The sequence below is a fragment of the Myotis brandtii genome, unplaced genomic scaffold (genome assembly GCF_000412655.1).
Source record: "Myotis brandtii unplaced genomic scaffold, ASM41265v1 scaffold898, whole genome shotgun sequence".
NCBI lineage: Eukaryota > Metazoa > Chordata > Mammalia > Chiroptera > Vespertilionidae > Myotis > Myotis brandtii.
The window spans coordinates 389,741-417,080 of record NW_005371683.1 but is presented as its reverse complement, the minus strand read 5'-3'; the positions used below and the strand labels follow the sequence as shown (position 1 = coordinate 417,080).

Sequence of the window (27,340 nt, the reverse complement as noted above, 5' to 3'; positions counted from 1 at the left end):
TTGGGTGTTTACAAGGGTTATATCTTCTTATAGGGTTGATTTCTTTACCATTATGTAATATCCTTCTTTGTCTCTTATAGCCTTTGTTTTAATGTCTATTTTGTCTGATATAAGTATTGCTACCCCCAGCATTTTTTGTGTGTTCCCATTTATATAAAATATCTTTTCCCATCTCTTTATTTTCAGTTTGTGTGGATCTGTCATTTTGAGGTAGGTCTCTTGCAGACAACATATATATGGGTCTTATTTTCTTATTCATTCAGCAATCCTATCTTTTGATTGGAGCATTTAATCCATTTACATTCAAAGTGATTATTGATAGGTATGCATTTATTACCATCATATTCTTTTTAATTATTATTTTTTCTGTGATGAAGCCACAGAACTAAGACTCTTGCCAGCCTCATCAGTCTGTGGCTGGACTTGAATAAGGAATCTGAACTCCACAGACTCTTGTATTTCATGGTTCTTATACTTCCTTATTTAGGGATTTTTGTCTTTTTTATACTTTTCTGTAAAATCCTTTGAAAATAATTCCAGCTTTAACTCAGCTAAACCAAGGAGAAAATGAAGATAGCCTACACCTGGCCAAGGGCCCCTGGAGGACAGGAAGACAAAGGCCAGGCCTGGGGGTGTGGTGGCCACTTCATCAGATCAGTACAGAGTCACGTGAGGAGCTGGGACCGCTGACTCTGGTGGGGTCTGCCTTTCTCCTCACCTCCTGGGTTTTGTATGTACAAGTGTCTGGAGGATGCTTTGTCCAATGGCTGACAGCAGCCCAGAGAGTTGGAACTGGAACAAGAGAATGCCGTATGGTCGTCAAGGACCATCAGGCCCTCTTAGCCTTCCATGAGGCCATCCTACCAGGAGGCAACACCAGCCTCAAGGTCTCCATCTTGCATCTAGGATCTTCGAGGCTATGCATAGAACCCAGCTCAATCTGTCTACTGCCTGCTTCTCTTCTCCCCATCAGATTACATTCTCCTTTGGGCTGCTTACCATGCCTGTAACAGAATGAAATGCTCACTCTCTAACTCTATCCTAATTCCAGCCTGCATTTCTTCCATGGGCTTCAGGCAAGTAGCTTCCTGCTATAGATTTGATAATTATTAGAAGAATTCTACTGGAGGCTTGAGCTTTTGGTAAAGCTTTGCAGGAGCCTCGAGACAGACTAGGATCAGCAAGGGTAAATGGGAACAAAACAATTCAGAGATTTCAAACTCTTCCTTGGATTTCTGTTGGTGCCCAGATGTCACACACCTCTTGCCCTGCCAGTCTCCCTTTTCTTGACATAAAAGAAGCCTGAATTCTAGACTGTCTTAAGATGGATTTGTAAAAGATTTAACTCCCTCTGTCTTCTTGAGCTGGTGCCTTGTAGATCAATAAACCTTTCCTTACTCCAAACTCTGATGTTTTGGATATTGGCATTTTGAAATGTAGGGCACACAAACCTTGAATAGGTTACATGCCCCCTTCTCACGCACAGCCCTACAAGATGGGTCCAGTCAGCAGCCTGCCTTCTTCAAATCCTGCTGGATGCAGAGAAAACAAAGTGGCACTCACTGTGGCTCTTGATGAGGGAGCGAGCGACCAACTGTTAGAGATCCCTTCTTATCCCACCACAGTTCCCCTCACATGCGCTCCCATTCCCTTCCCTCCTCAGCCTTGGAGAGAATGACAAGAATCCTTCCTTCTAGTTCAGCTGATTCTTCTACTTTCTTCTCCCCTCCCCAGAGCCCAGGTCTCGTGGCCTCGCTTTCATTGTCCAGACCGAAGTATTAAGTCTGGTTGAGTCCTGGTTCCTCTGTATCCAGGGAGGTGGGGCACAGGACAGGGATGGAGCAAAGGAAAGGGACGGGCAATGATGCTAAAGGGGCAGAGAGGGGGGCACATTGATTTGTTGATATGCTACTTGTCTTTTGGTGGACTGAGAGTTTCCTACAGTGGGCCCTCTCATGTCTTTGTTCCCAGTAGCTATTCCTTTCCAGCCTCTCTTTCACGCACATGACCTGTTTTTCTGAACTTATTTCCAATTTGTGTGCAGGTTGTGTGTGTGTGTGTGTGTGTGTGTGTGTGTGTGTGTGTGTGTGCAGGATGTGTGTGTGGAGGCGGGGAGGTCCCCACACCAGCAAGTAATTCTCAGACACCAGCTGGGTGTTCCAAAATTTAACTCGATTCTACCTGGAGATAGCGTCAGATTCCACAGGTTAAGGGCTCAGTTCTACAAGACTGTCACGCCCCTGCTGCCTTCAGATACCAGTCACAAGCTCAGGTTGTTACCTGTGCTCTGAGCAACCAGCTAGAGACTGCAGGTTCCCACGACCCCCTGCATCGGTTTGATTCACTTTCTGGAGCAGCTCCCAGGACGCAGGTTTATTATAAAAGGGTATAACTCAGGAACAGCCAGATGGAGGTGATGTACTGGGCATGGTCTGTGGGAAGAGTATAGAGCTTCCATGCCCTCTCCAGGCACACCACTCTCCCTGTACCTCCATGTGTTCACCAACTGGGAAACTCTCAAAATCCCATTCTTATGTTGTTGTAAATGACAGCTTTATTACACAGACGTGGTTGATTAATAATTCATTGGCCACTGGTGATTGATTCAACCTCCATCCCTTCTCCTCTCCGTGGAAGCTAGCTCGGTGCACTGAAGCTCCAACCCTCTGATCACTTGGTAGAGTCACCTAGCAACTAGTCTGCCCCCCTTCCCTCCCCCCCCAGGTGATTTAAGGGCATTCTAGAAGTCACCACATTAACATAACAAGGACACCTTTATCACCTCTATCACTTAGGAAATTCCAAGGATTTTAGGAGCTCCGTGGCCAGGAGCAGGTGGAAGACCAAATATATATCTTATTATAAATTACAATATCACAAGACCCTAGCCGTTTCTCCCATCCTTCCTGATAAAATCCAAATGGTTTTTCGCTTCCCGAAAGTGGCCAGAGGTGACCTCTGAAAATGGTTCGCTATCCACTTGACCCAGAAAACCCCACAAAGTCATGCAAATCAGAAGGTTCAAAGCTGTGTGTTCACTTTCACAACACTCATGAAACTGCCCAGGCCATCAAGGGTATGCATACTTGCAAAGCCACCGAGTATCCGAAGGATGTCCCTTTATAGGAGCAATGTGCCATTTTGCCGTTACAATAATGGAGTTGGTAGGTGTGCCCAGGCCAAACAGTGGGGCTGGACACAAGATCGGTGGCCCAGAAAGAGTGTTGAATTGTTGCTGCACGTGCTCAAAGATGCAGAGCGTAATGCTGACCTTAAGGGTTTAGACGTAGATTCTCTGGTCACTGAGCACATCCAGGTGAGCAAAGCTCCCAAGATGCAGTGTGGAACTGACAGAGCTCGTGGGCAGATTAACTCACACGTGAGCTCTCCCTGCCACACGGAGAGGATCCCACTGAAAAAGAGCAGATTGTTCCCAAACAGAAGAGGAGGTTGCACAGAAGAAAAAGATACCCCAGAAGAAACTGAAGAAACAAAAATGTATGGCCCGGGAGTAAATTCAGCATAAAATAAATACTAACTCTATCTCCAAACGGTCCAAACAATGGCTCTAATCTGTGAGCACAGGCCCTCCTTCCAAGAGTCATTCTTGATCAACTAGTCCTGAAACTGGCTGAACTTCACCTGACCCTTCCTCCAAAGCCCTGAAAACATTCCTCTCTCCTTCCCCGAGTTAGAAGGGAATCGAGGCTGTGCTCATGGGAGGTGGGGGGTTGGGGGGGCCTCTGGGGATGCCCCTTCACAATGCACTCCTGGTGATAAAATGGTCCCGTCTGGGAGAGGGTCTTCTGTTTATCCCAAGAAACATCTCCTGGGGGAAGAAAGGAGAGAAAGATCATTCTGCAGTTTGTGGAGGGACTTGAAAGAGTGTGCCAGGGAGGACGATTCTAGAAGAGTGAAGGTGGGCCTAGCAGGTACCCGAGCTGGCCCAGGACCCTCCCGGACCTGTCCCCGGGTGGATGGCCCCTCACTTCCTCGAAGCTCACTGTGCCCACCTCTCAAGCCAGCCCTGCTTGCTCAGCACCTCTGCTTCCCTGAGGAGCCGCAAGCACCTGCTGAGTTTTCCCTTTTAGATTTTGCCTTGGAAAGGCCATCAGCTGAAATAATTGAGATGAAGCGAGAAACGGGCACTGCACGGAGGAAGCCAGGCCTCTAGAAACGCCAGAGGGGACAGGTCTCGGTCCCAGAGGAGTGTGGATACAAGCCCTTGCTCTCTCTCCACATGGTTACCTGGCCCCGATCCTATCTCTTTCGGGGCAGGTGCAACATTCCTGGCTGTGAGGAGGGCCTTATCAGAGGGGAGCCGCAGAAGCTTGATAGGCAGGCCAGGGTCCAAAGTCAGCCCCATGCTCGGTGCAGCCACACGCGTGTGGAGGACAAGGGCTTCCTCACCAATGCACTTCCTGCTCCTCCTTCCCTGAATGGAATCCCAGCTTGTTTGCAGAAGGACGAGGTCACTAAGGCCAGGGTCCTATCAAAGGGCCTTTTGTCGCCTGAGCTAAACATTGGCTCATTGTTGCTTTCCTGCCTGGACCCTGCAGAGGTGAGAGGCCACTCAGAGCCTCCAGTTTCGGTGTGTGGCTCTGAATGCAACGGTGCAGGAGGAGGAGGCCGGCCTGGTTCTGGGGAGAGGGACCCTGGGACCGGCCGATGGGATGCCTCTGCTCAGGGCCTCCTGTCCAGCAATGGCCGGTCCAGCTGGTCGCGTCACACACTTACCTTCCTCCAGGACAAAGGATTCTTACAGCTTTGCCTTCCTCCCTTATAAACTCAAGCCTGTTTATAGGATTCTTTTCCTCTCACTTCTCAGGGGATGGAGGTGACCCTGCAGTCTCTCAAAGTGGAAGTGGCCCACACCACCTTCCTTTCTCTGCACATTCCCACTTTCCCGGAGAGCACAGGGTGGTCTCTGACCCCTGGAACATCAACCAAGTAGGACAGTTTTCACCTCTTTGAGAGAATGATTGAGACAGAACAATTTTAGAGAGTTTGTAGGACAGACAGATTGAAGTCCTGACACCACTTGTTAGCTGTGGAACTTAGGACAAGTCTTTTATCCTCTTTATGCCTCTGTTTCCTCTCCTACCAAATGGCATAATACTGGAGTTGTGTGAGGACTAAACAGGATAACGTGGGCAACGTGCCGAACTCTGGGTCTTGTATATATTAATTGCAGTCATGTTACCTAGAACTATTATTCTCAGGATGGGCCTCAGCACCTGACCCCAGAGTCTGCCCAATCTGTTCTCTGCTGCCCCTCAAGGCACATCAGCATGGTCTTGGGGTGAGGTTCTCTCTCTCTGTTTAGAAGGCTCCCCAGTATAATTCAAGACCATGGGTAGAGACAATGTCCACACATTTGCTTGTCAAGCCTGACTACTAGGAGAACTACAAGGGACACCTGGTTATCTAACACCGGGTCGCAATATGAATGGATCATATTTGGAAAAACTAAAAAGAGGCAGCTGAGACTTGGTGGATCAGACTTGTCTCACTTTTTGTTTGAGCCATAGGAAAGATGAGCCCTTGTGGCATCCTGCACTCAATTTCACCATTTTTCCTTCCTTTAATTAACAAATATTCATTGAGCACTCGCTGCTTGCTGGGAACTGTGCAATGTGCAGGGCATACAAGATGAGCACAAGGATGTGTGGTCTCTGATCTTGTGGAACTTAGTCTGATGGAGGAGCAGACATTAATGTAATAGGTACGAGCAAGTGCTCTTAGGGGAAGAGAGTGACAAATTCCATTAATTGATGGGGTGACAAGCTCAGAGACGGTGCAGGGGAGGCTGGAGGGATGGACTGGGTTGTTTGTGATGGGACTTGAAGAGCTTGGAGTCCACGTTTAAGGTTTTGGTCTGTATCCTAAGAGCAGTGGGGAAACCAGCCAGGTCATGACTACTTTAACTTTCTATTTTGGAAAAAAAAAATCTTTCTTAAAACTTTTTATTTTAAAATAATTTTTGACTTTAAAAAGTTTCTAAAATAGTACAAAGTGTTCCCACATACTCTTCACTCGTGTCCCCCAAATGTTAGCATGTTGCATAGCACATTTATTAAAACCACATGCGGATGTCCTTTTCTGGAGCAAAAGCCAACCTAGGATCCCACGTTGCATTTATACGTCTTCAGTCTTTATCTTTCAAGACCATAGGGCTTTTGAAAAGTATGGACCAGTTATTTTGTACAATGTCTCTCAATGTGTGTTTGTCTGATGTTTCCTCTTTTTCTTTTTTTTTAAAATATATTTTTATTGATTTTTTACAGAGAAGAAGGGAGAGGGATAGAGAGTTAGAAACATCGATGAGAGAGAAACATCGATCAGCTGCCTCCTGAACACCTCCCACTGGGGATGTGCCCGCAACCAAGGTACATGCCCTTGACCGGAATCGAACCTGGGACCCTTGAGTCCGCAGGCCGACACTCTATCCACTGAGCCAAACCAGTTAGGGCGATGTTTCCTCTTTTTAAGTTCAGGTTGTGCATTTCTGCGATGTTGCATACGTGTAGTGTGATAGGAGGTACGTGATGTCAACATGTGTCATAATCGGTGATGTTAACGTTTGACCACATGTTAAACTTGTGCCTGTCAATTTTTTTCATTGCTAAGATACTATCTTTTTTCCTTTTCAATGAGTAAGTATTTTCAGGAAGATACTTCAAGACTATGAAAATATCTTATTTCTCATCAAACGAATTAATTAATAGATGCACTAATTTTTGCATCTATTAATGACTCTTGCCTGACACAATTATTACTAATTTGCCAAATTGTGATGATCTACTTCCATAACTCCTTCTACATTTATTGTTTAGGATTCTGCTGTAATGAAGAACTGTTCCTCCATGTCATTATTTACTCAATTATTTATTTATATCAATATGGAATCATGTATATTTATTCTATGGGTCATTGTCCATGACTATCATTGATTTTGTTACTCAATTTATTCCCTATTTGGCTCTTAAGAGACTCTTTACTTTGACTCTTCTGTCCTTTTGACATTTATTAAAAATAAATAAGAAAATGAGAAAGGCTAGAAGAACCCCTGTGTTATTGGATTGGAATTGGAGGTACATTATTAATGATGTTCAATATGCAGGGTGTCCCAAAAACATGTATGCACACTTTCACAGCTGATAGCTCAATTGATGTTTCTCCCTTTTCAACCGGAGTAAGTTTTGAACAAAGGAAATTCATCTTAAAATGCTATTGGAAGTTTGAAAATGCAGTTGAAGTACAAACACTTCCTTTATAATTATTCACAGTGTGTCTACATTTTTGGGGGGTTGGGGGACACAATTTAAAGCTGGTAACTCACTTAATTTTCACTCCTTTTCAGGTTTAACTGATTTGAAATAATGGATAAAGCCAGACTAAGCTTTGAACAAAGAAAATTTATCCACTAGACTTTTTTTATGGGGATACATAAAAGATAAAGTTTATGGTACAAAAGTGGCAACAGTTGACAAATTGTGCTGACATGATTCTTGACGTTTGTGATTCCATTGCTTTGCGTTATCAGCAGTGTCTGGACCAGAACAACCATCACTTTGTAAACAGATTGATGAAAAAATATATTCATTTCTGTAGATTCTTTTAAATTTTGAAAATGAACTGTATGTTAATAAACACTGACTTTACAATCACTCAGAGGGTGTGTAGATTTTGGGGGTGGGGCATAGATGAACATAGACAATGATATAGATGTGTGTGCATGTGAATAGCCATCTATTTTCTAGCTCTGTCCGCTGAGAGGGCCTACGAGGAATAGCACCCCAGTCTCAATGAGCACATCTAGCAGCCAGATCTTGATTTCTAAGTATCATTTTACAAAAAGGGAGTCCAGAGGTCCTTGGATAATTGCAGGGTGAGGACAGAGAAAGAACAAATGGGCCAAAAAATATTTTCGTGGCAAAAATGAAGACAGTACTCAAAAAATGGTGGGGGCATAACAAAAGGAAAAAAGGGCCAATGGAAAGGGGCTCTCAAGAGCCAAATAGGGAATAAGCTGAGCAACAAGATAAATGATAGTCATGGACATTAAGCCATAAATATACATTCTTCCATATGGATATCAATAACTATTTGAATATATATAATTGAATGGGTATTAAGGCTCTGGTTGGGTGGCTCAGTTGGTTGGAGCATCATCCCACCTACCAGAAAGGCCGTGGCTTTGATTCCTGGTCAGGGCACATGCAGGAGGCAACCAATAGATGTTTCTCTCTCACATCAATGTCTCTCTCTCTCTCTCTCTCTCTCTCTCTCTCTCTCTCTCTTCCTCCCTCTCTCTAAGTATATCCTCGGGTGAGGATTTAAAAAATAATAATAATAAATTTTTAAAATGGGGGTTAAGAAACAATTCTTCATTACAGTAGAATTCCAAACAATAAATGTAGAAGAAATGATGAAAGTAGAAAAATCACAATTTGGCAAACACTGTAGGGATAATTGTTTCAGGCCAGAATCATTAATGGATACTAAAATTAGTAGAAGTAAGTATGAGAAGAAATAGGATATTTGTGTAGCCTTAAAGCATTTCATTTCCCTTCTCTAACAGTGAGAAATCTGGTTCTTTTATCCACAGATAGTTACACACATATAGTAAATTAAGAATGCTAACTATAAATATGAAAAACACATTCAGCCCTAACCGGTTTGGCTCAGTGGATAGAGCGTCAGCCTGTGGACTCAAGGGTCCCAGGTTCGATTCCGGTCAGGGGCATGTACCTTGGTTGAGGGCACATCCCCAGTAGGGGGTGTGCAGGAGGCAGCTGATCGATGTTTCTCTCTCATGGATGTTTCTAACTCTCTATCCCTCTCCCTTCCTCTCTGTAAAAAATCAATAAAATATAATAAAAAAACACACATTCAACTTCTAGAACAGCGATGGCGAACCTATGGCACGTGTGTCAGAGGTGACACGCGAACTCATTTTTTTGGTTGATTTTTCTTTGTTAAATGGCATTTAAATATATAAAATAAATATCAAAAATATAAGTCTTTGTTTTACTATGGTTGCAAATATCAAAAAATTTCTAGATGTGACACGGCACCAGAGTTAAGTTAGGGTTTTTCAAAATGCTGACACACCGAGCTCAAAAGGTTTGCCATCACTGATCTAGAATCTGTTTTTAGTCTTTGACAGCATAAAGCAAAAATACATTTTTTAAAAAAAACTTACTTAGTTTAGGTCTTTTCTTCCCCACTCCCCTCAGTGTAGTTATGTCATTCTTTTATTTACTTTTTAATACAGTGGGCTTGTTTTTTACTCTTTGGTATTTTATTTTTGGATCCTTCTACCCTCCTCCTCTAAACACGCACACACCCTTTACACACACACACACACACACACACACACACACACACACACACACACCCTGGCTCTATTTATTATTTATATATTAATTCTGTGGCTATGCAAAACATTGCCATGGCTCTAAAATCTGAACGCTACAAAAAGATATGTTCAGAGACAGGCCATCCTCCCCCTCCCTTCCACACTGTTTCCATTCCCCTTTTCCTTCCAGTTTCTCCGCCCACCCTCTGTAGGTAATCAATCACATTAGTTTTTGGTTGACCCTGCCTATATATTTTTTGCACAGATGCACTAATACATAAGTATTTTCTTAGGTCCTTTCACTCTTCCATGAAAGGTAGTGTACCACAGATGCAAAGATAATTCTGGTTGCTGGGTGGAAGGGGCTAGAGTGGATGTAAAGAGAATACTTAGCTGCTACTCTGGTCCAGGAGAGATGGTGGGACCCCAAGTGTGGCTGTGGTGGGACCAGAAAAGAAGAAAAAACTGTTTTGAGAGATGTTTGGAGGTGATATTGCCATGATTTATAATTGTTTGCAGAGGACAGTGTCATGGATGGTATTTTGATTTCTGGCTTTACTCATTGGGTGAGTGCTAGTCTTGCTCAGCTGAGATACAGAACTCAGTAAAAGGGTCAGATATGGGAGGGGCCCCACATGGTTCTGTGTTTGGACATATTGAGCTTGAAGTGGAAATGATGTAGGCCGCTGAGGCATTCAGCACTGAGGGGAGGTCTCAATAGGAATTTCTGAAGTTGTGAATTCTGACCTGGTCTTCCGCACACACAGGTCCGGACATGGGAGAGCAGCAGCACGGAGAATAGGATCCTCCGCTCAGTTCCAGTGAGCATGGAGCTCCCCACACCACCAAGCAGGTCTCAGCACCAGCTGGGTGGGTGTCTTACAATTCGACCCCGTTCTGACACTGTCTGCCTGGAGGTAGCGTCAGATCCCACAAGTTGAGGCCTCAGTCCCACAAAGCGGCCTCCCCCTCCCTTCAGATGCCAATTGCAAGTCAGGATTGTTACCTGTGCTTCTGGCCAACAGACTAAATCGGAGGTTCTCAGGATCCCCTCATTGGGTTTGATTCATTTGCAAGAACAACCCAAAGAATTCAGGAAACCAGTTCACTCACTGGATTACTGGTTTATTACAAAGTATATTAAAGGAAACTAATGAACAGCCAGATGAAGAGATACACAGGGCGAGGTCTGGAACAAAGGAGCTCTGTTCCTGGGAGCTCGGGGTGGGAACTGTTCTGGTTCACCGACCTGGAAGCTCCCCGAACTCTGGGGTTTTTAGGGAGGCTTCATTACATCGGTGTGATTGATTCAATCACTGGCCATTGGCAATTAAACTCAATCTTCAGCCCCTCTGCTTTGCCCAGAAGTGGGGTGGGTGGGAGGGTGGGACTAAAAGTTCCCAGGTGGTCAGCCTCCGTCCTCAGGCGACCTTGGGGTTTTTCAAAAGTCACTCATTGACATAACAAAACACACCTTTATCCGTCTCCTCATAAGAAATTCCAAAGGTTTTAGGATCTCTGAGCCAGAAATGGAGATGAAGACCAAATATATATTTCATATTAAACTGAAATCACAATTTCAGTCTCATGCAGAAGAAAAACCACAGACAAAAAAATTGGTCATTACCCAACCTCTTCTTGCAGGAGGCTGGCCTCAGGGCAGGGCAACCACCAGAAGACGCACTTTTCCAGTGGTGGGTGAAGTTAGAGGCACGGGGTAGTCCCTGCCTCTCCAAGTGGAAGCAGGGTGGCCAAAGATTAAGGCTAGAATTGTACCAGATTTCAAAATGATAATGATGCCATATTTGACCTAACCCTCGGCCACTGTATTTTTCAGTTTTTCCTCTCCCCTCCTCTCTCCCATCCATTCACCCATCCACCCATCTATCCATCCACCCATCCATCCACTCACCCACCCATTTATCCATTCGTTTTTCTGACTATATTTATATCCACTTATAGGTATAATTCCTCTTCAGGTAGGAGGTTGCATTAGATAATCTAAACATTTCCTTCCAGCCCTTAGTTATATGATGTAACTTTCACCTTAAGTTATATTGTGATTCTTTTTGACAGGGTGTTGGTCTTTCCAATTAAGTTGTTTGGTTTCATTGAAACATACATTTTTTAGTGAAGCTCACCTCGTCCTGAGCTTTGTCAGGATATCATTTTGACTCAGATTATTTTGAACTCGAAATACATGGCACGTGGTGAATAAGAACAACCATTCAGACAGGTATTGAGCAAGAGGGAAGGACGGCCTGGAATTAGAGCATCACCTGGTTTTATCTCACTTGTATGCTCTGTCAATGATGACAATGATGACAATGATCGTGGTGATGGTGATGATGGAAGTGATGGTGGTGATGGCAATGATGATGATGAGTTCAGTAAATCATGTGGCCCTTATAGCAGAAGGGATTTAGAGAGGTCATCCACTGTACCTTCTTGCCTCCTGTAAACTAATGCCCGATTCATTCCTGAAATATGCCTAACCCTATTTTTAAAAATGGCCCCAAGAATCTTGAAACCTTTTCTAGCCCCACCTCTTCCTGACTTTAGCCAGAGTTCCCTCCTGCTATATGTTTACCAGTATTCTTCCCCTTCATTTAAAAAATGATTGAAACAATAAATAAGTAATGATAGATAAATAATGAAACATAATTATTGGATAGCCTATAGTTCTTTGAACTACACAGTGAAAGAAAAATTAAAGGAAGCAAAAAGAATCAAACTATATGGTCATGGGCCGCAAGAGATTGATGAAAAAGGGGAAGCCGAGTTTGAGGATAGAGAAGCTGGAAATAAACGGTTCAGCCTTCATGGAAACACAAACACCATATTGATGCTGATCTCTTCAAATTCCAGGAATCATGGTGTGGCGGAAGGTGAGTCACCTGGAAGGTGTGCCAAAGCCTGGTTGTTACTTTGGACTTCCATTTGCACAAAGATCTCCCGATTCCTCAGCGCTGCATCGAGTGTGCTCTTGGCTTCCTACCCTTTCTACATTTGCTCCCTGTAAGGAGGAAGGAATAAAATCCAGAATACAATACTACTTCAAATTCCAGGAATCATGGTGTGGCGGAAGGTGAGTCACCTGGAAGGTGTGCCAAAGCCTGGTTGTTACTTTGGACTTCCATTTGCACAAAGATCTCCTGATTCCTCAGCGCTGCATGGAGTGTGCTCTTGGCTTCCTACCCTTTCTACATTTGCTCCCTGTAAGGAGGAAGGAATAAGATCCAGAAGACAATACTATCACTTATGGAGTTTCTACACCGTGTCAAGCACTGACCTTTACACAGTTTATAGCACTTGTTCATCCCCACAATTTTCAAAAGGATGGCATTATCCCCATGTTACAGACTGAGAACTTGACGTTCCAGGAAGTCCCAATCAGGGTTCCCTGATTGGTAAGGGATGGAGGTTGAACTGAGCCCAGATCTATATGCTCCATAGTCACTCACATGAGAAAAAGGGGCACGGAAGCATTTTACCTGAATTCCTTCTTGGATTCTAACTGAGATGAACATGAATTCTCTTGTCCATGCACCAGGTCTCTACCTCCTCTCATCTATGAGCCTACAGCTTCATATTATAATAGTATGATCCTTTCCTTCCTACATGTATGAGCATGGATCAAAGGATGGAGTGGCTCATCTCACATACACATATTGTAGACCCTGAAATCTTCACCTCCAGCTCTAACTCATATCAAACAGTGCCTGTTCTCCAGTCTCCCATCCGCCCTTCCTTCCATGGAATAAACACCAAGTTTTGCATACCTGCCTACCCCCGGGTTACAGGGAGGCCTCTGCCAGACCATACTTCACACTGTGAAGAAAGGCATCTAAGACATGCCTGGGCCCATCCCCTGACCTCTGTGCAGGACTGCACGTAGGCCTACCCCACCGAGTCACAGGGCAGAACTCCCAGAGTAGCACCTGAGTAGTGATTCAGAGGAGCAGCTGCCAGTATATCTGAGGGCACAGACCCCACGTGCCAGGCTGAGAGGCCTGTATTTGGCAGGTGGTTTGTTCCCAGCAGTAGCAAGACTGCAACAGGGTATGACAGATGCAAGGTCAAGGGGAAGTAGAGTTGTCACTTTGGTTTTTTAAATCAAATGACTGACTTTTATACACTTTCATCCAAAATCCTTCAAAAAGAGATAACAACAACCCTGAAGACACTCACCTCCCACCCAATCAGTTAAAGTTGAATGAAGAGCAATCCTATACGGATATAAGAGGGAGAGACATTCCACTGGTGGCTCTAACATAACCTTCAGGATAGCAGATGTCCTCATTGGGATCCCACTGCTCATTTTCAAAGTGAGGACAACTAGTCTATTTTTGAATCCCAAAGACCATCTATAGAGAGAAACATGCTCTTTGAAGGATGAGGACATGGGACACATGGCATCTTTCAATAACAAGGGAAGGAAGGCTCTCACATGAAGAGAATTGGGGAAGTGGGCATGCCACCAGGGTGAGGCTGCAGGGCTGGCAGGCAGGATGTACATAACTCTGGTCTGGAGAGAAATGACCTCTATTGGGGAGTGGGGATTTCGTAGGAGATACTCCTGACCAACCTGTGTCAGTCAGCCTTGAGTTGGGGTCAGGGCCCCAGATTCTTACCAAGGCTTACTTTACAGTGAACCCTAAGTTTCCCTATTTATCAGGGCAATTAACAAAAAACAAAGTGATCGTTCCTCAGGTTGTGTCTTGAAATATACACATGAAGCAGATGAACCAAATACATCATGCCCACTCAGTCCTCCGGGAGGGGGCCTTCTCCCTTTTGGGGAGTCTGTAATAAGACTTGGCTTGGCCAACTGAGGGAGTTCCTGTGGGCTGTGACAGACCAAGTCCGCAGCCAGGGCCAGGAGTAAGGCACCAAGCGTTTGGGTGTGTGTGTGAGAGAGTACACAGAAACCATCACACCCACACCCCACATACCACAACAGGGTGGAGCGGGCCACTCGTCCTTACCTTAACCTTCTCATCATGTTCAGAAATGCTGAGCTTTGACAGTGCTGGGCCCCTAAGGATGCAGCCCCAAAATGCTCAGCCAACCTAAAGGGCATCTTTCCAATAAGAGCTTCCTTTCTGGATCTGCCCCTCACATCTGGGGATCTTGGACAACAACCAGGTCACAGCCACGGGTCCCACTTATTTCCTAAGGGGAAGTAGGAGTCATGTCTCGCCACGTCTGATCCCCAAGCCTGTATTCACAAGCTCACACCACCCACTCAGATTACCTTCTTTTGGCATTTTCTCAAATTGCATAACCTGGTCAGGAAATTTGGGGTTGATAATGACTTACTCTACTGTTGCTTCCCAAAGATGAAATAAAAAGCCACAACACTAAATATGACACGAACAGCATTTAATCTCTGATATTTCAGAAGACACTTTAGGATGTGAAGGTCCCGTGGGGTGCTGTGTGGACGCATACAAGTACTGCGTGAGGGGAGGCAGCATGCAGCCTGGACTGGGATCAGGAGCCCAGCTCTGGCCCCGGCTCGGCTATTAAGTGGCATTGACTATGGATGGGTCACTTCCCTTCTCCAACAGGGTTGAGTTTGAGCATCTCTAAGGCCCCTCCCAGCTCCGATAGTCTATGCATAACTAGCAGAGATTGTATTGTGTTGATTTTCCGTAAGTACTGAGGAAGGTAAAAACTACTTGCAATAGCATGGGCAAGGCCTGAGACAGTTCTACTGTAAGTACCGAAGCCTCTGGTCTCGGGTTCCCATCTCAGTGTTGGCCCAGCCTGGGGTCAGTCATGAGAAGACTGAGATAGGAGCAGAAATCACAGAATCAGGGACCACCGCACAATTTTTTAGTGAATTTATCAAGTCCACAGCCAAGGACCCTCCCCAGCGGAGGTGTGCGCTTTGGCCACTTAACCTGCCTTCTCAGACCAACAAGAGCTCTGCTGCTCTCAATCAACCAAGAGATTTTAGTTGCAGGAACGTGTCCTATCCTTGGGACGGGGGACGGTGAGAAGGTAGCAGGTGAAGAGATGAGCGACCAACTCCTCTTGGCTCCTGTCCAGCAGGCCAGAACAGAGAGAGGGATCGAGCGAAGTATGAGCCCGTCTCCACCTATCGCAGGAATTCTGGAAGACCCGCATTCCAGGTGACGCTGCATGTGTGGCACTGGCACATCCATGGTCTCTTTTGACTTTTTTTAAAATCAGGCTTGGCCACCCCTCTCCACTCAGTTCTGGTTGGGCCGAACTCTACCCAATGTACAAATCTCTCTCTCTCTCTCTCTCTCTCTCTCTCTCTGTGGAAATCATATTCAGGATGATCATCAGATACTCATTGGCACAACCACCCTGCATCTGAGCGTAGGCTTGGACTCCAATCTCTCCCTCCTCTTCACTTCGGAGAGCAGAGCATTGGAAAGAAGTCTAACCCTGCCCAGCCCCTGAGCAGTGAGGTGGACAAGGCTCCTAGGTGGAGCCCTGAGTGTCGTCTTGTATGACAGGAGGCAGGGACGAGGTTGTGCGGGCAGTGCTGGTGGCCAAGGGCCTACTTTACTCCTTCCACAGTCCCAGCTTCTTCAGAGCCTCCCTTCTGTGCTCATCAGGGATGCCTTTGGGGGAAATCTTGACACTGACACAAGTGGGTCGAGGCAGCTTGTCTCGGCTCTGTCCTTGGTAAGACAGGCGCTTGGAGCTCTGCTCATGGTCAGCCAGCATGCTCACCTGAATCCCTGCAAAGTCCTTCCCAGTGCCCAAGGAGGCGGGGCGGGGCCGGGAATTACGCAAGACATTGGGTGAGAGTTTGTTCAAGAAGGAGTCTTTTCCCAGAGAGGTGCTGGCCTTGGAGCTGGGGTCTTTCTCAGCTGAGAGGTAGCTGCCCAGCCCCACCCCTGACCGCTCCAGAGTGTTGGACTTGAAGTTCATCTGCCTCAGCCCAGGGATGCTGCTCTCCTGCAGCGTCAGGGGATTACTTACCCCTGGGGCCCTAGGAATGGGGATTGGCATAGACTTGGCAGCTGGAACCTTCCCTGGAGTGGGTTCCTGGGCAGGAATGAAAACCTTGCCTGGAGTAGACCCCTGAGCTAGAGCTGGAGCCAGGGCTTTCATTGGAGAAGGTCCCCGGGTTGGAGCAGGAGCCAATGCCTTCCCTGCTGAGACCTGAGGTGCAGGCTGAGCCAGGGCAGGAGCTGGGGCTGGGGCAGGGGCCTGAGCGCCAGTCCCCTTGAGTCTGATGGAGCTGGGGGGCTTAGTTAAGTGGGGGCTGGGCTTCTCTTGGTCCAGGGGCAGCCCCAGTTTCTCCAGAGCCTCCTTGCGCGCTTTCCTCTGCTCCTGCAGTGAAGAGGAGACCAGGCCGGAATCGCCGGGGGCAGCCTCGGGGTGGCGGGACAGCCAGGGCTGGGGGTCGCTGTGGAAACTGCTTCGGCTGCTCTTGAGAACAATATTAGGGGGCAGCTTCCGGGGCTTAGGCCCTGTGAGGGGAGCTACTTGGGCATTTGGATCCCGCCCTGGTGGGACGGAAGCATCTGCAGCTCTGGCGTTCTGAGACGACATGGCAGGAAGAGGCCGAGGCTGTCCTGGTGCCCCCGTTGAGCCTTTCTCATTGGCTTTTTGGGACATGGCCTCTGAAGAAGTCTCCTTTCTCTTCTGGGGGCTGAGTGACGTGAGGAGCTGGGGCGCGGGGGTCTTCTCCCCTGGCCCTGTGGGCAGGCTGTCTTCCCCACACTGCTCGGGCTGGGCGTCCCGGAAAGCCTCTGGTGGGGGGATGAGCGCTATGTCCAAATCAAGGGCGTCCTCCTGGAGCCCGGCCGGAGCCTGGCTGGGCTCCCTGCTCTGGCCGAGCTGCTCTTCCTTGGGGTCTGGGATGACCCTCTGGACTGGAGCCTGGCTGGGCTCCCTGCTCTGCTCTTCCTTGGGGTCTGGGATGACCCTCTGGACTGGAGCCTGGCTGGGCTCCCTGCTCTGCTCTTCCTTGGGGTCTGGGATGACCCTCTGGACTGGAGCCTGGCTGGGCTCCCTGCTCTGCTCTTCCTTGGGGTCTGGGATGACCCTGTTGGGTTCCCCTGGCAGGTGGCTGTTCGTCTGGGGGGTGCTTTTCCTGAGGTTCTGGTTCCTACTGATGTGGATATTGCGGGGGAGGCTGTAGGAGCCGGATCTGAAGCCCAGGCCTTGGGGTTCAGGCAGAGTGGGGAAGCTGGACTGGGTTGCTCTCCTTGGCTCTGGTATTTGCTGAGCAACCGTCTCCTCTGGATGTCCTGTGAGGGGCCGGGAGAACAGGCAAAGAGAAGACAGAGGTGAGAACCCTGCTGCCAAGGGAAAAGCAAATATTCCCTGAACTCTGGTCTCTAATTTGCATGGATGGGTTTTGTTTTTATTGGTTCTTTGCTCTTAAAGGGGCAGTACTCTTGCCTGGATATCATTTAGATGAGCAGATCGATACTAGCAGATTCCCTTCCATCAGGGATTAATTTTTCACAACAACCAGGGAAAGGGCAGCCCCCAATGGCTCTCTGTCCTTAATGCAGGCTCTTTCTAACTGTCTACAGAAGCACCAGGGGTGGGAGAGACCCAGGACTGTCCCCTGGGTATCTTGGGGCTTCCCAGTAAATGATCCAATGGAAACATTGAACTCGAGCAGCATGAACAGGTGATTTGCCCTTGTTTAGGTCCACCTTCTTCCTTCACTTCCCATACTGGTAAGTACCCGGATGATTCTGGGTAATGGCCAAAGCTGTCCCCACACCAGAGAGCGACATGGGCTCTTTCCTTCCCGTGAGCTAGTCAGGTGCACCGGGCCCACTGGGCCAGGGAGTGAGTCTGAAGTGGCAGTGAAGCCCCATGTTCCCATGTACTGCTCGAGCTTCAGGGACGTTCTAACACATTACCAATAAATAGTTGCTAAATGAATGAATGAATGATTGCAGCCTTGATTCCAGCGGGACTCTCCTCAGGAGGAAAGTGCCCACCTACCCTGGGACATATGGCCCCACACTCACATGCCATCCTGTCCCCCTTCTACTGAGCCTCAGTGCCCACCTACCCTGGGACATATGGCCCCACACTCACAGCCACACTCACATCCTGTCCCCCTTCTCCTGAGCCTCAACACCACTGGCTCTGCACACACTCTCCCCAGGGCCTTAAGGTGCCACCCACTCAGGCTAAGGGGGCCCCTCCCTCTTCTTATCTCCTGCAGCCTCAGCCTCTGGGTCATCCAGATTAGCTCCCCACACTGACTCAGACTCTACAGAGCCAACCACCCACCCCTCCCTCACCTCTGTGGTTCTATTTATTTAGAATTCCTCCATGAGTGGGTGGCAGCTGGTCAAACCCTCTTCCTCCCAGGCCTCTGACATATGTAGAAAAGCATAGGAAGCTGGCTGGTCAGCACACCCTCCTTCCCTCCAGGGTCAAAGCTTTATTCTGGCCAGGAGAGTGGAGGGGAGTGTGGACACTCCTTCTGCTGCCTGTGACCCTTAAAGCCAAGAGCCATCAAAGTAGAAGGACGTTCAGATTTCCTGCGTTTCGCCAAAGGTGCCCAGACAGTCTCTCTTACCCTGGGGAGCAGGCTGGAGTAGGGGCAGTGCTCGGGGACTTTGGGGAGTTGTGTCTTGCTCAGACTCCTCAGTGGACAGTCCGCTGTCAGCCTCGGTGTCCAATGAGCCAATGGTCTCCTCCAGGAAGAGCAAACACTCCTTCTCTTCAGCGGACAGGAAGTCGTAGCTGTCGGTCTGGAGTGAGGACAGGAGGAAGGAGAGGAGAAGGCAGCTATGAGAGAAAGCTCGGCAGAAACTGGCGGAGCCTGAGAACCACCCTGCGTTGGGGAAGGAATGCTGAAGAGCTGGAAACCTTTCCACGGTGCTACTCTGCAAACCTGCTGGAGTTGCTTCCTGAAACTGTAGGCACCAGGGAGGGCAGAGACTGGCGGGCTGCTGTCCCACCAGCACCCAGGTCAGGGGGCTGGGCAGGCAAATGGCAAGAGGCCTTTCTTTTGCTCAGTCCTGGGTGACATGCTTGGGAGCACAGATCAGAAGCAGACCCAGGTTCTCATTCCGATTTCTCTGCAATTATTTGTTGTTTCTTTGCTCAAATATGTCCAATATTTCACTTTGTGTGTCTCCGATTTAGCTCTAAGTTATACGAGCAACATAAAGATTTGACCTTCAACTTGAAAGGTATTGCTTTCAACTTTTCTAAGTACTTCTGCATACTTGACCTGGCATGTCAAGGACAGGATGAGGACAAACAGGAAACTCGGCCAACTGCTGGCTGCCAGGCCAATGGGAACAGTGGTATGACTAGCCACAGATACATCTACTAAATAATTTATACTTGACTCTGAAATGCATTCCATACAGGATTTTTTTCCCATGTGTATTTACCTTCTTGATAGTATTTGGCTCTGCTAACATTCAAATGAGTGTGCATTTCTTACGCAAATAGTAACGTAAGGGGGGAGGGTGAAGAAATTGGATGAGTACAGGGGGAGGGGGGAGAAAGCTATTTGGTATTAAATATTAAGTAGATGTTAAGTAACTGATTTGAATTAGAAGAAATCCCATAGAAATATCTAGAAAAAAAATGCTATGGTCATTTCCGATGGTTACTGACCAATGTTCTACAGGCCAGGAAGACCCATGGAACAGTCACTCTCCAAACAAGAGGTTGAAGGGAAAACTAAAAGGGCAAATAGGAATATATGAAATTTGGCCCAAGTCTGTTCCTGGTATCTTTGTCCCTCTTCCTAATATTTGAGATGCTTCAGAGTGATATATTCTCCAGACCCACTCAGATGGCCAGGAAAGATTTTGGGATAGCCCTAAAAACATCCTGGGAGGAGGGAAGAGAGCTGTTGGAATAACCCTTCCAGTCCCAGACTCCTTAAAGTGCCATCTGTCAGCTGACTGAGTGACAACTGACAGAGGGCACTTACATCTCAAGGGGAGCCCTAAACATAGCCCTTGGAAGCCCTGAAGCCAACTCCAGACAAAGATAAGCCAGCTCTGGGTTTACCCTTTGTGGATGTTTCTTTTTGAAAACCTTACATCCCAGTCATACTCTGCGTCCAGTGGTATGTAACTATGCTCCATTTTTACATATCAAGACTCATTGACTATATATCCTCACCTGAGGATATGTTTTCACCAGTTTAAGAGAGAGAGAAAGAGAGGGAGAGAGAGAGGGGGAAATATCGCCAGATTGCCTTCCATATTAGAGAGAGAGAAAGAGAGGGAGAGAGAGAGAGAGAAATATCGCTAGATTGCCTTCCATACGTGCCCCGACCAGGGATCGAACCACAACCTAGGTATGTGCCCTGACCAGGAATAGAACCTGCCACCTTTTGTTGTACAGGATGAAGCTCCAACCAACTTAGCCACACCGACCAGGGCTCACTGACTATATTAAACATCCTTGATGCAGTCGACACTCTTATAATCCTTACATTTTCAAATACCTCTAAAGCCATAAACTATAAATTCTCAGGTGTTATTATGTATGTGATGAATTTCCACAGGAAAGGCAAGCTTACATTTCACATAGGGCAGGTTTACTCTTTCACACGAGCCATACAACAATTAAGATTTAAATTCATGCCCAGAAACATTACAATTTATTATGTGCCATTCACAAATCATTAAACATAGTGACTTCGGAAGAGTCTCAATCTCTGCTCATACATAGATTAATTCTTTTCTACATAGAGAAATGTGCTAAGTGCTATATATACATTTCATTCACCTCCCTGCAAGAACGCTATGAATTCAGTTTTAATGTTATCCCCATTGTAAAACTAAGGGGACTGAAGCTTAGAGAAATGAAGTCATTTGCCCAAGGTCATACAGCTCATACTAAGGAACCCAGATCTGTTCAGCTCCAGAACCCAGGCACTTAATTACTCTGGTCTCTTTGATCTTTTTAAAGTCTGAAATAAAGCTGCTAATTGCAGAGAACCAACCTCAGGAACCCATGTGCTACAAGCGTCTGTATCCTAGTTTCCACCACGACCTCAGATCACCGGCCTGCTCCCTCATCTCCACTCAGACCCCCAACCTAATGAAAACTAGAAAAAGTCTCACTTGTCCACCTGCGCTCTGGGGTTGTCCCACCCTACAGAACCATGGGTGACTCAGAGGCAGAAAGCATCAACTCGGATGATTCACTCCCTGACAAGGAAGATGAAAGAGAAGGAGCAGTGAGCCAGGTCGGTGGTGGGCAGGGCGGGGCGGGGCAGGGCAGGTGTGCAGAGAGCGGGCCAGGTTGCAGGACAGAGAGTACGTACAGATCCGGAGCGGGTGGAGGTGGTGCTCGTCATGCTGTCCCAGCTGCCGATGCGGGTCACGGGTTCCGAGCCAGGCCCCTCTGGCCACAGCTCCCTCTCGGGCATTGCCAGAAGCAAGGTGCAGGGACGGCGAAAGGGGCTCCCAGAGGGGAAGCGGAGAGAAGCGAAGAATGTCCCAAGCTGGGCCTGAAAAGAAAAGAATCAAAGCCATGTGTGAGCCAAGCCTGGGCTCGGGCAAGGCTCTGCCCAGGCCCTGGAGCAGCATGGCAGCAGGGACATCAAGCAAGCAAAGTGTTGGAAAGGGCCGTGGACAGCCATTACCCAAACCCAACCCCTCCCCCAGCCCGCAGGGAAGGACACACAAGCTGGCTCACATACATGCAGAAGGACGGACTCAGGTGGTGGAGGAGCATTTAGTCAGAAAGGAAATTCCATCATCTCCTTTAGTCACCTTTCTCTCTGAACTCGGGGGCTTACCCTCCACCCTCATTACTATAAACAGTAAATATTATAGGGGTTAATAGCTTGGATTCTGGAGGTCGTTGGATCTGGGTTTAAATCACAGGTTAGCCATTTACAGTTATGTGACTTGAAGCAAATGACTCTTTCAGCTTGTTTTTCCTCATTGAACAGGATTAATGTAAGGACTAAATGAGAACAGTTAGCATCATTTAGCTGGTAGTCAATATTAAGCAATGAATAACTAACTACTACTGTTCTTATAATAAGAAAAAGACAAAATCCACTTGGGATCAAAGTAAATTGAAGGAAGGGAAACAAGAGTTTAGAAAAGACGGGTTCAGGTTTAAATGGGAGACTATAGGCTTGAAAGAAGGAACAGGGCCTTAATAGTACCTATGTCATAGGGTTGTCTTAAAGATACAACAAAATAGTCCATGTAAAACACTTGCACAGTGCACGGCCCGATTGTTAGCTGCTATTATAGTCAACAGCACCATCATCACAGCAGCCACCAGCAAGCCACCACTGTCTCCCTAGCCTTGGACACACATCATAGCACCTCCAGTGGTTGGCACAAACCCAATTTTCCTTTTGTGCATGACCCCCTCTATTGTTGAACTGATTCCAAGGAGGTTTCCTAACCCGTGTCAAATAAACAAGAAAAATGTCCCAGATAGCGTCCTCCCAACTCCAACTCCTAGGGAAAAACATTTCAAGTTCATTGTGCCAATAGTAATAGCAAAGGAAGGCCATCCACCGTCTGAAAATCACAAGTATTTTCACATGCCTGTGTGTGGGAAACACTCCAGCAGAATTGGGAAGGCCAGGGTGACTGTGAAAATGAAATTCTAAAAAAAATATATAAAGATTAAAAAGACAGACTAAACAGAAAGTTGAGGGAGAGGTAGAATACAAAATATAGAATAGAGTCTGATTCTGAATCCATATTTCCCCCATGACACCATACTTTGTCTTCTACCATCTTTCCTACCCTTCCAATACTAGGTAAAATGTCCTAGAAAAAAATGTGTTCTATTTGAGATCTCGGGACTTGGGGTTTGGATTTCAGGGCTTGTTGTTCCTTCGCCAATAACTGCTCCCAATGCCTAAGTCAGGTTTGGGCTGTGTTGGGTGTGTCAGCCTGCCAGCTCCATAGCGCTGACAAGCACAAGGCCTCAGAGAGGTCCCCTCCTGCTTGGGAGAAAGCCCTCAAGTGGAGCAGGGAGGGAGGAGCAGGACAATGGGGAATGAAGAGGGAAGATCCCTAATGACACAGGTAGTTTATGGTGGCCCAGCGCCTCTCAGGAGATAGAGAGGGAACAAGAAGGAACAGAAATGCCAAAGATGCCCAATGATAAGTCATCATTGGGTAAGGCAGTTCTTAGAGTTCCTTCATGAGGTTAGTTGCCCAACATCTAAAACCCCAAAGACACAGAAACAGGAGAAGTCATGTGAATGATGTCCAGTCACCTCCTACATCCACTCCATTGATGACTGTCTAGATTCAGAAAGTACTAACTCATTCTTGACATTCTATGAGATTGATGCCATTACAGAAAAGGGGAACCATCTGTCATAAGATGAGGCACACAGAAGGCGCTCAAGGAATGCTAGATGAATGAATTTGACATCCATTTAGTGTCTGTTGAGTTGAACTATGGGAAGACCTCTTTTTCTGGCTTCTACCCTATTACTATAAGCGCAATGGAATCTGGTCAATGCTTTCAGTTAAACTAACAGGCATGGAGCATGCGCTGTTTCTGAGAAGTGAGTGGAGAACCATGGGTCTAGTTTTTGCCTTCATTTCTCTTCTCTGAAAAATCGGGGCAGTAAATAGTCAAAGTGTCTCACTGTGATGAATATAATATTCTCTGTGAATGGGTGAGAGGTGCTCCCTCTTCCTTTCAGAGAAAATGACTACCCAGGTTCTTCCAAGCACCCTTCAGTGTTTATAGTGGTTTCCTAGCCTATCCTTCCTCCTAGGGTGCCTGTCACACTCTCACTTCAGAACCAGGGTGGCCTGAAGCAGGTGGAAGAGATGGAAACAATTTGAATAGCACTACTTCAAAAAAAAATATAGCTTACAAAGTACTTTAAATATGCTAATGAGATATTCAAAATAGCCTGATAACTTAGGCAGGATGTGGCCCACTTCTCCTCCCTAAGGGAAGCAAGGAATGACCTCTAACTGAACATCCAGGACAGCCGGTGGCCCCTGCCCTTCCAGAGGGCATCTCAGACTGTCCAGATGCGAGAGGGCCATGCACCTAAAGAAGGTCATTGGCCACTCCTGACTGAGCACAGAAGCCCTACAGTCACCCTTCTTCTAACTCACACCTTGAACCCTGTATATCACCTACTCCAGCTTCATGCTCCACGGCCAGGTTTGGCCCCAACAACAGCTATCTCCATACTAAAGACATTACACCAAGTGCCACTGAAGATCGTATCATCAGACACTACATAACCACTGCAGAGACAAATCCCAACCTGAAACCAAAGTTCAATGAGTCCTGAAGTGCTCCAACCTCCTCTCCACACCTTGCTTTCTGACGCAGCGTCTGACCCGTGAAAAGGTCTTCTCTCCCCACTCCCACTTCCCCTCCCCCCTCCCTCACCAGTTTGGCCTGATCTGGATGCTGCTGCATTTCCTTCCACCAGCTTTACAACCTTGAAACTTGGGGGCTATTTCAGGGCAATCATTGAAACCTGAGATATTTCAACCTGATAAAAAGCCCGAGTACAAGCACTCGGGTGAGAGTTTGGTATCTTTGAACCCTTGACCTCTGGAGGACTTGAGGGGAGGAGGGAATGGGTTAAGAAATGTGTATAGTTAGGGCTGGCCATGCACAGGCACATTAAATATTAACCGCTCCACTAAAGCCAGCCAAGCCTTGGAGGAGAGTAAATAAATAGCGTGTGGAATTCTGGCATCTGCAGAGGGTGGGGTGGGCAGAAGGCTTCGGCCCCATTTCAGTTTTCTCTGTACCTTCTAAATAGACTCCTCCCATGAGCCACCCCCACATCCTCCCAGGGCTTGGTCTCCCTCCCCAGTAGTCAAGGAGGCCGCCTATTTCCTTTCGACCAGGTGTCTCTGCTTTTCTACCCAGAAATGCACCCCAGGTTGGAGAAGATCCCAAGGAAACCACCAGGACGACTTCCATTGCACTGTGTGCATCCTCTCCGAACACGTGGGCAAGTTTCTGCGTGCGTCACGGCAACGCTCTAATCCCCCTTTTCACCCCTGGGTCTGAGGGAAGGGGTTGCTATACATATTCTCTGCACAAAAGAGCTTTGTTGGAAATCCAATACAAGGGTTGGCAAAAGTAGGTTTACAGTTGTTCATTGGCAAAAACAAGAATAAACTCTGTTTCCCGTAGTCACAACTGTTCACCTACTCTTGCCCACCCCTGTATATCTGTACATTCACTCAGCTTGTGTCTCAGACCCCAGGTCTTCCTGCTTCCCTCTTTCCTGCAGCAGGAGAAAGGAGGCATAGGGCAAAGTTACAGGCCAGAGTGTACGCCCCCCCAGAGGTGGATAATGGAGAGCTGACTTACTATTCTGACTTGACTTCTGCATCCAACTTCCTTGTGCAAGTAAACCTGTCAAACAAGCTGCTAACTGGGAACCCTGAAGGAAAGAACACCCGGGCCTGGTTCTCTCTGTGGACACGATCACACTCCTGTGACCTGAGCCCCACTCGGAACTCCTACCAGAGTCAGCATGCTACCGCGAGAGAGTCATAAAAATGTGGGTGAGGCCCCAGCACAGCCAAGTAGCTTTCTGTTTGCCAGTCTCCATGTCTATTCACAGGTAAAGTCAGAAAATTAATTGAGTTGAACCCAAATAAAGGGGACTCTGCAACTGGCTTGTCCATGAGGTTTCCAGAGATGAGCTGGTAGCCTGAGCTGGAGTTTTTCCAATGTAACCAAACCTCGCCTCCCCTCACAAACAACCCAGCGGAGCTCATGCCTTACACACCTGTCCACAGAAAGCTCCATTATCACACCTCCAGTATTACACACACACACACACACACACACACTGCACCCTTTACTTAAATAAAGATAGTGGGTGAGTTGATAAAGCCATGGGAGAGTTTCCAGTAGAAATGCAATGGAAAAAACTACTCCCATTCCCTGGGCCTTCCTGCATTTTGACTTCTCTACTCCAACGATTCTCGTCCAAAGTCACAAGTCAATTGGAATTGCTCAGAGATGGAAATTTCCAAAACAAACCTATTTGCCCCCCTTGTACGCTTATCCAACCTAAATAAGCAGGTGGAAAGAAAAAAAAAAAGCATTCCAGCCCTGGTCTCCACAAAAGCCCTTCAATCCAACCTTCTTGCATCCCCAACTGGCCTCTGGGAGTTGAGGAACAGAGAGGAAAGCCCGCTAGCTGGGGTGTATAGGGCTCCCCACAACCCTCTAGTTCTGAGTTCCCACACAGCCCCCTACCCCCTCACACACACATACCTTGCTACAGTATAAGCAATAGTTGGTTAGCGATGAACTCACCTTTACTGGGTGGCGGGCTGAAGAGAGGAAAGAAATACCCTTATATTTCAAAGGGCGGAGACGCGGACTGAGCCTGCTTCCCCTGCCTCCCGCTGTTTTCTTCTTTTGACCTCTTCCTGACTTACCTGGACAGGTAAATGCTTCATCTGTGCTGGTTCGCCCCACCCTGCCTGACTCTCAGCCAATCCCAGCATTCTCTCCCTCCTTCTCATTCCAGCTGTTTCTCCAGGGAAGGTGTGGGAGGGGAATGGGCAGGGCGGTGCTGCTCTCACTTAGCCAATCATCTCTTGCCATTCCTTCCCCTATTAAGAGCCAATAAAGAGCCCTTTAAAAAAAACACGGAGGGCTGGAAGGAAGAGGGACTGGTTTGGGCTGAGACTGGAAAAGGAGAGTTGGCAGTGAGGGAGTAGGCAAAAAAAAAAAAAATTTTTGTTTTTTAAATTACATCTTCATATAAAGAAACAGTCCACTGGGCAGTCTGCTCTTTTACGCATCTGTCTTAAACTTGGTTTTCTATCTAGAGCTGCCTTCTTCCACTTGGAACGAAGTTTTCCCCTGAATTCTCCAAATTAAAATCCTCTGTGGCCAATTTCGTTCATGACTTTTCCAATCTTTCAGAATCACTTTCATCCTCAAGCCTTTGCCTAGCAGCTCATAGTGTTTCAAAGTCCACTCCTGACCGTGAGGGAGATGCTTAAGACTAGGGATGCCTAAGACTAGGGATGA

At 47.1% G+C, this 27,340-nt stretch overlaps 1 protein-coding gene and 1 long non-coding RNA gene across 5 annotated transcripts; both read right to left on the bottom strand.

Moving 5' to 3' along the window:
• Positions 1 to 10,471: 10,471 nt before the first annotated feature.
• LOC106724587 lies at positions 10,472 to 15,623 on the bottom strand. The gene is made up of 2 exons (XR_001360435.1): positions 12,462 to 15,623; positions 10,472 to 12,261 (listed from the first exon to the last, which is right to left on the bottom strand). It is a non-coding gene; the product is annotated as an uncharacterized LOC106724587 (long non-coding RNA).
• A 5-nt stretch (positions 15,624 to 15,628) lies between these two features.
• On the bottom strand, positions 15,629 to 26,762 carry LOC102243923 (chromosome unknown open reading frame, human C1orf116). 4 transcript variants are annotated; one of them, XM_014532561.1, is made up of 5 exons: positions 26,740 to 26,762; positions 21,633 to 21,818; positions 18,909 to 19,083; positions 17,402 to 17,607; positions 15,629 to 17,224 (listed from the first exon to the last, which is right to left on the bottom strand). In XM_014532561.1, the coding sequence occupies exons 1-5, from the start codon at positions 26,758 to 26,760 to the stop codon at positions 15,908 to 15,910; spliced, it is 1,905 nt and encodes a 634-aa protein (XP_014388047.1). In that variant the 5' UTR covers positions 26,761 to 26,762; the 3' UTR covers positions 15,629 to 15,907. The 4 variants fall into 4 exon arrangements, with proteins under 4 accessions (XP_014388047.1, XP_014388048.1, XP_005885283.1 ...); XM_014532562.1 differs by having other exon boundaries at positions 15,629 to 17,221; XM_005885221.2 differs by lacking the exon at positions 26,740 to 26,762 and adding an exon at positions 26,615 to 26,733 and having other exon boundaries at positions 15,629 to 17,607.
• Between the last annotated feature and the right edge of the window lie 578 nt (positions 26,763 to 27,340).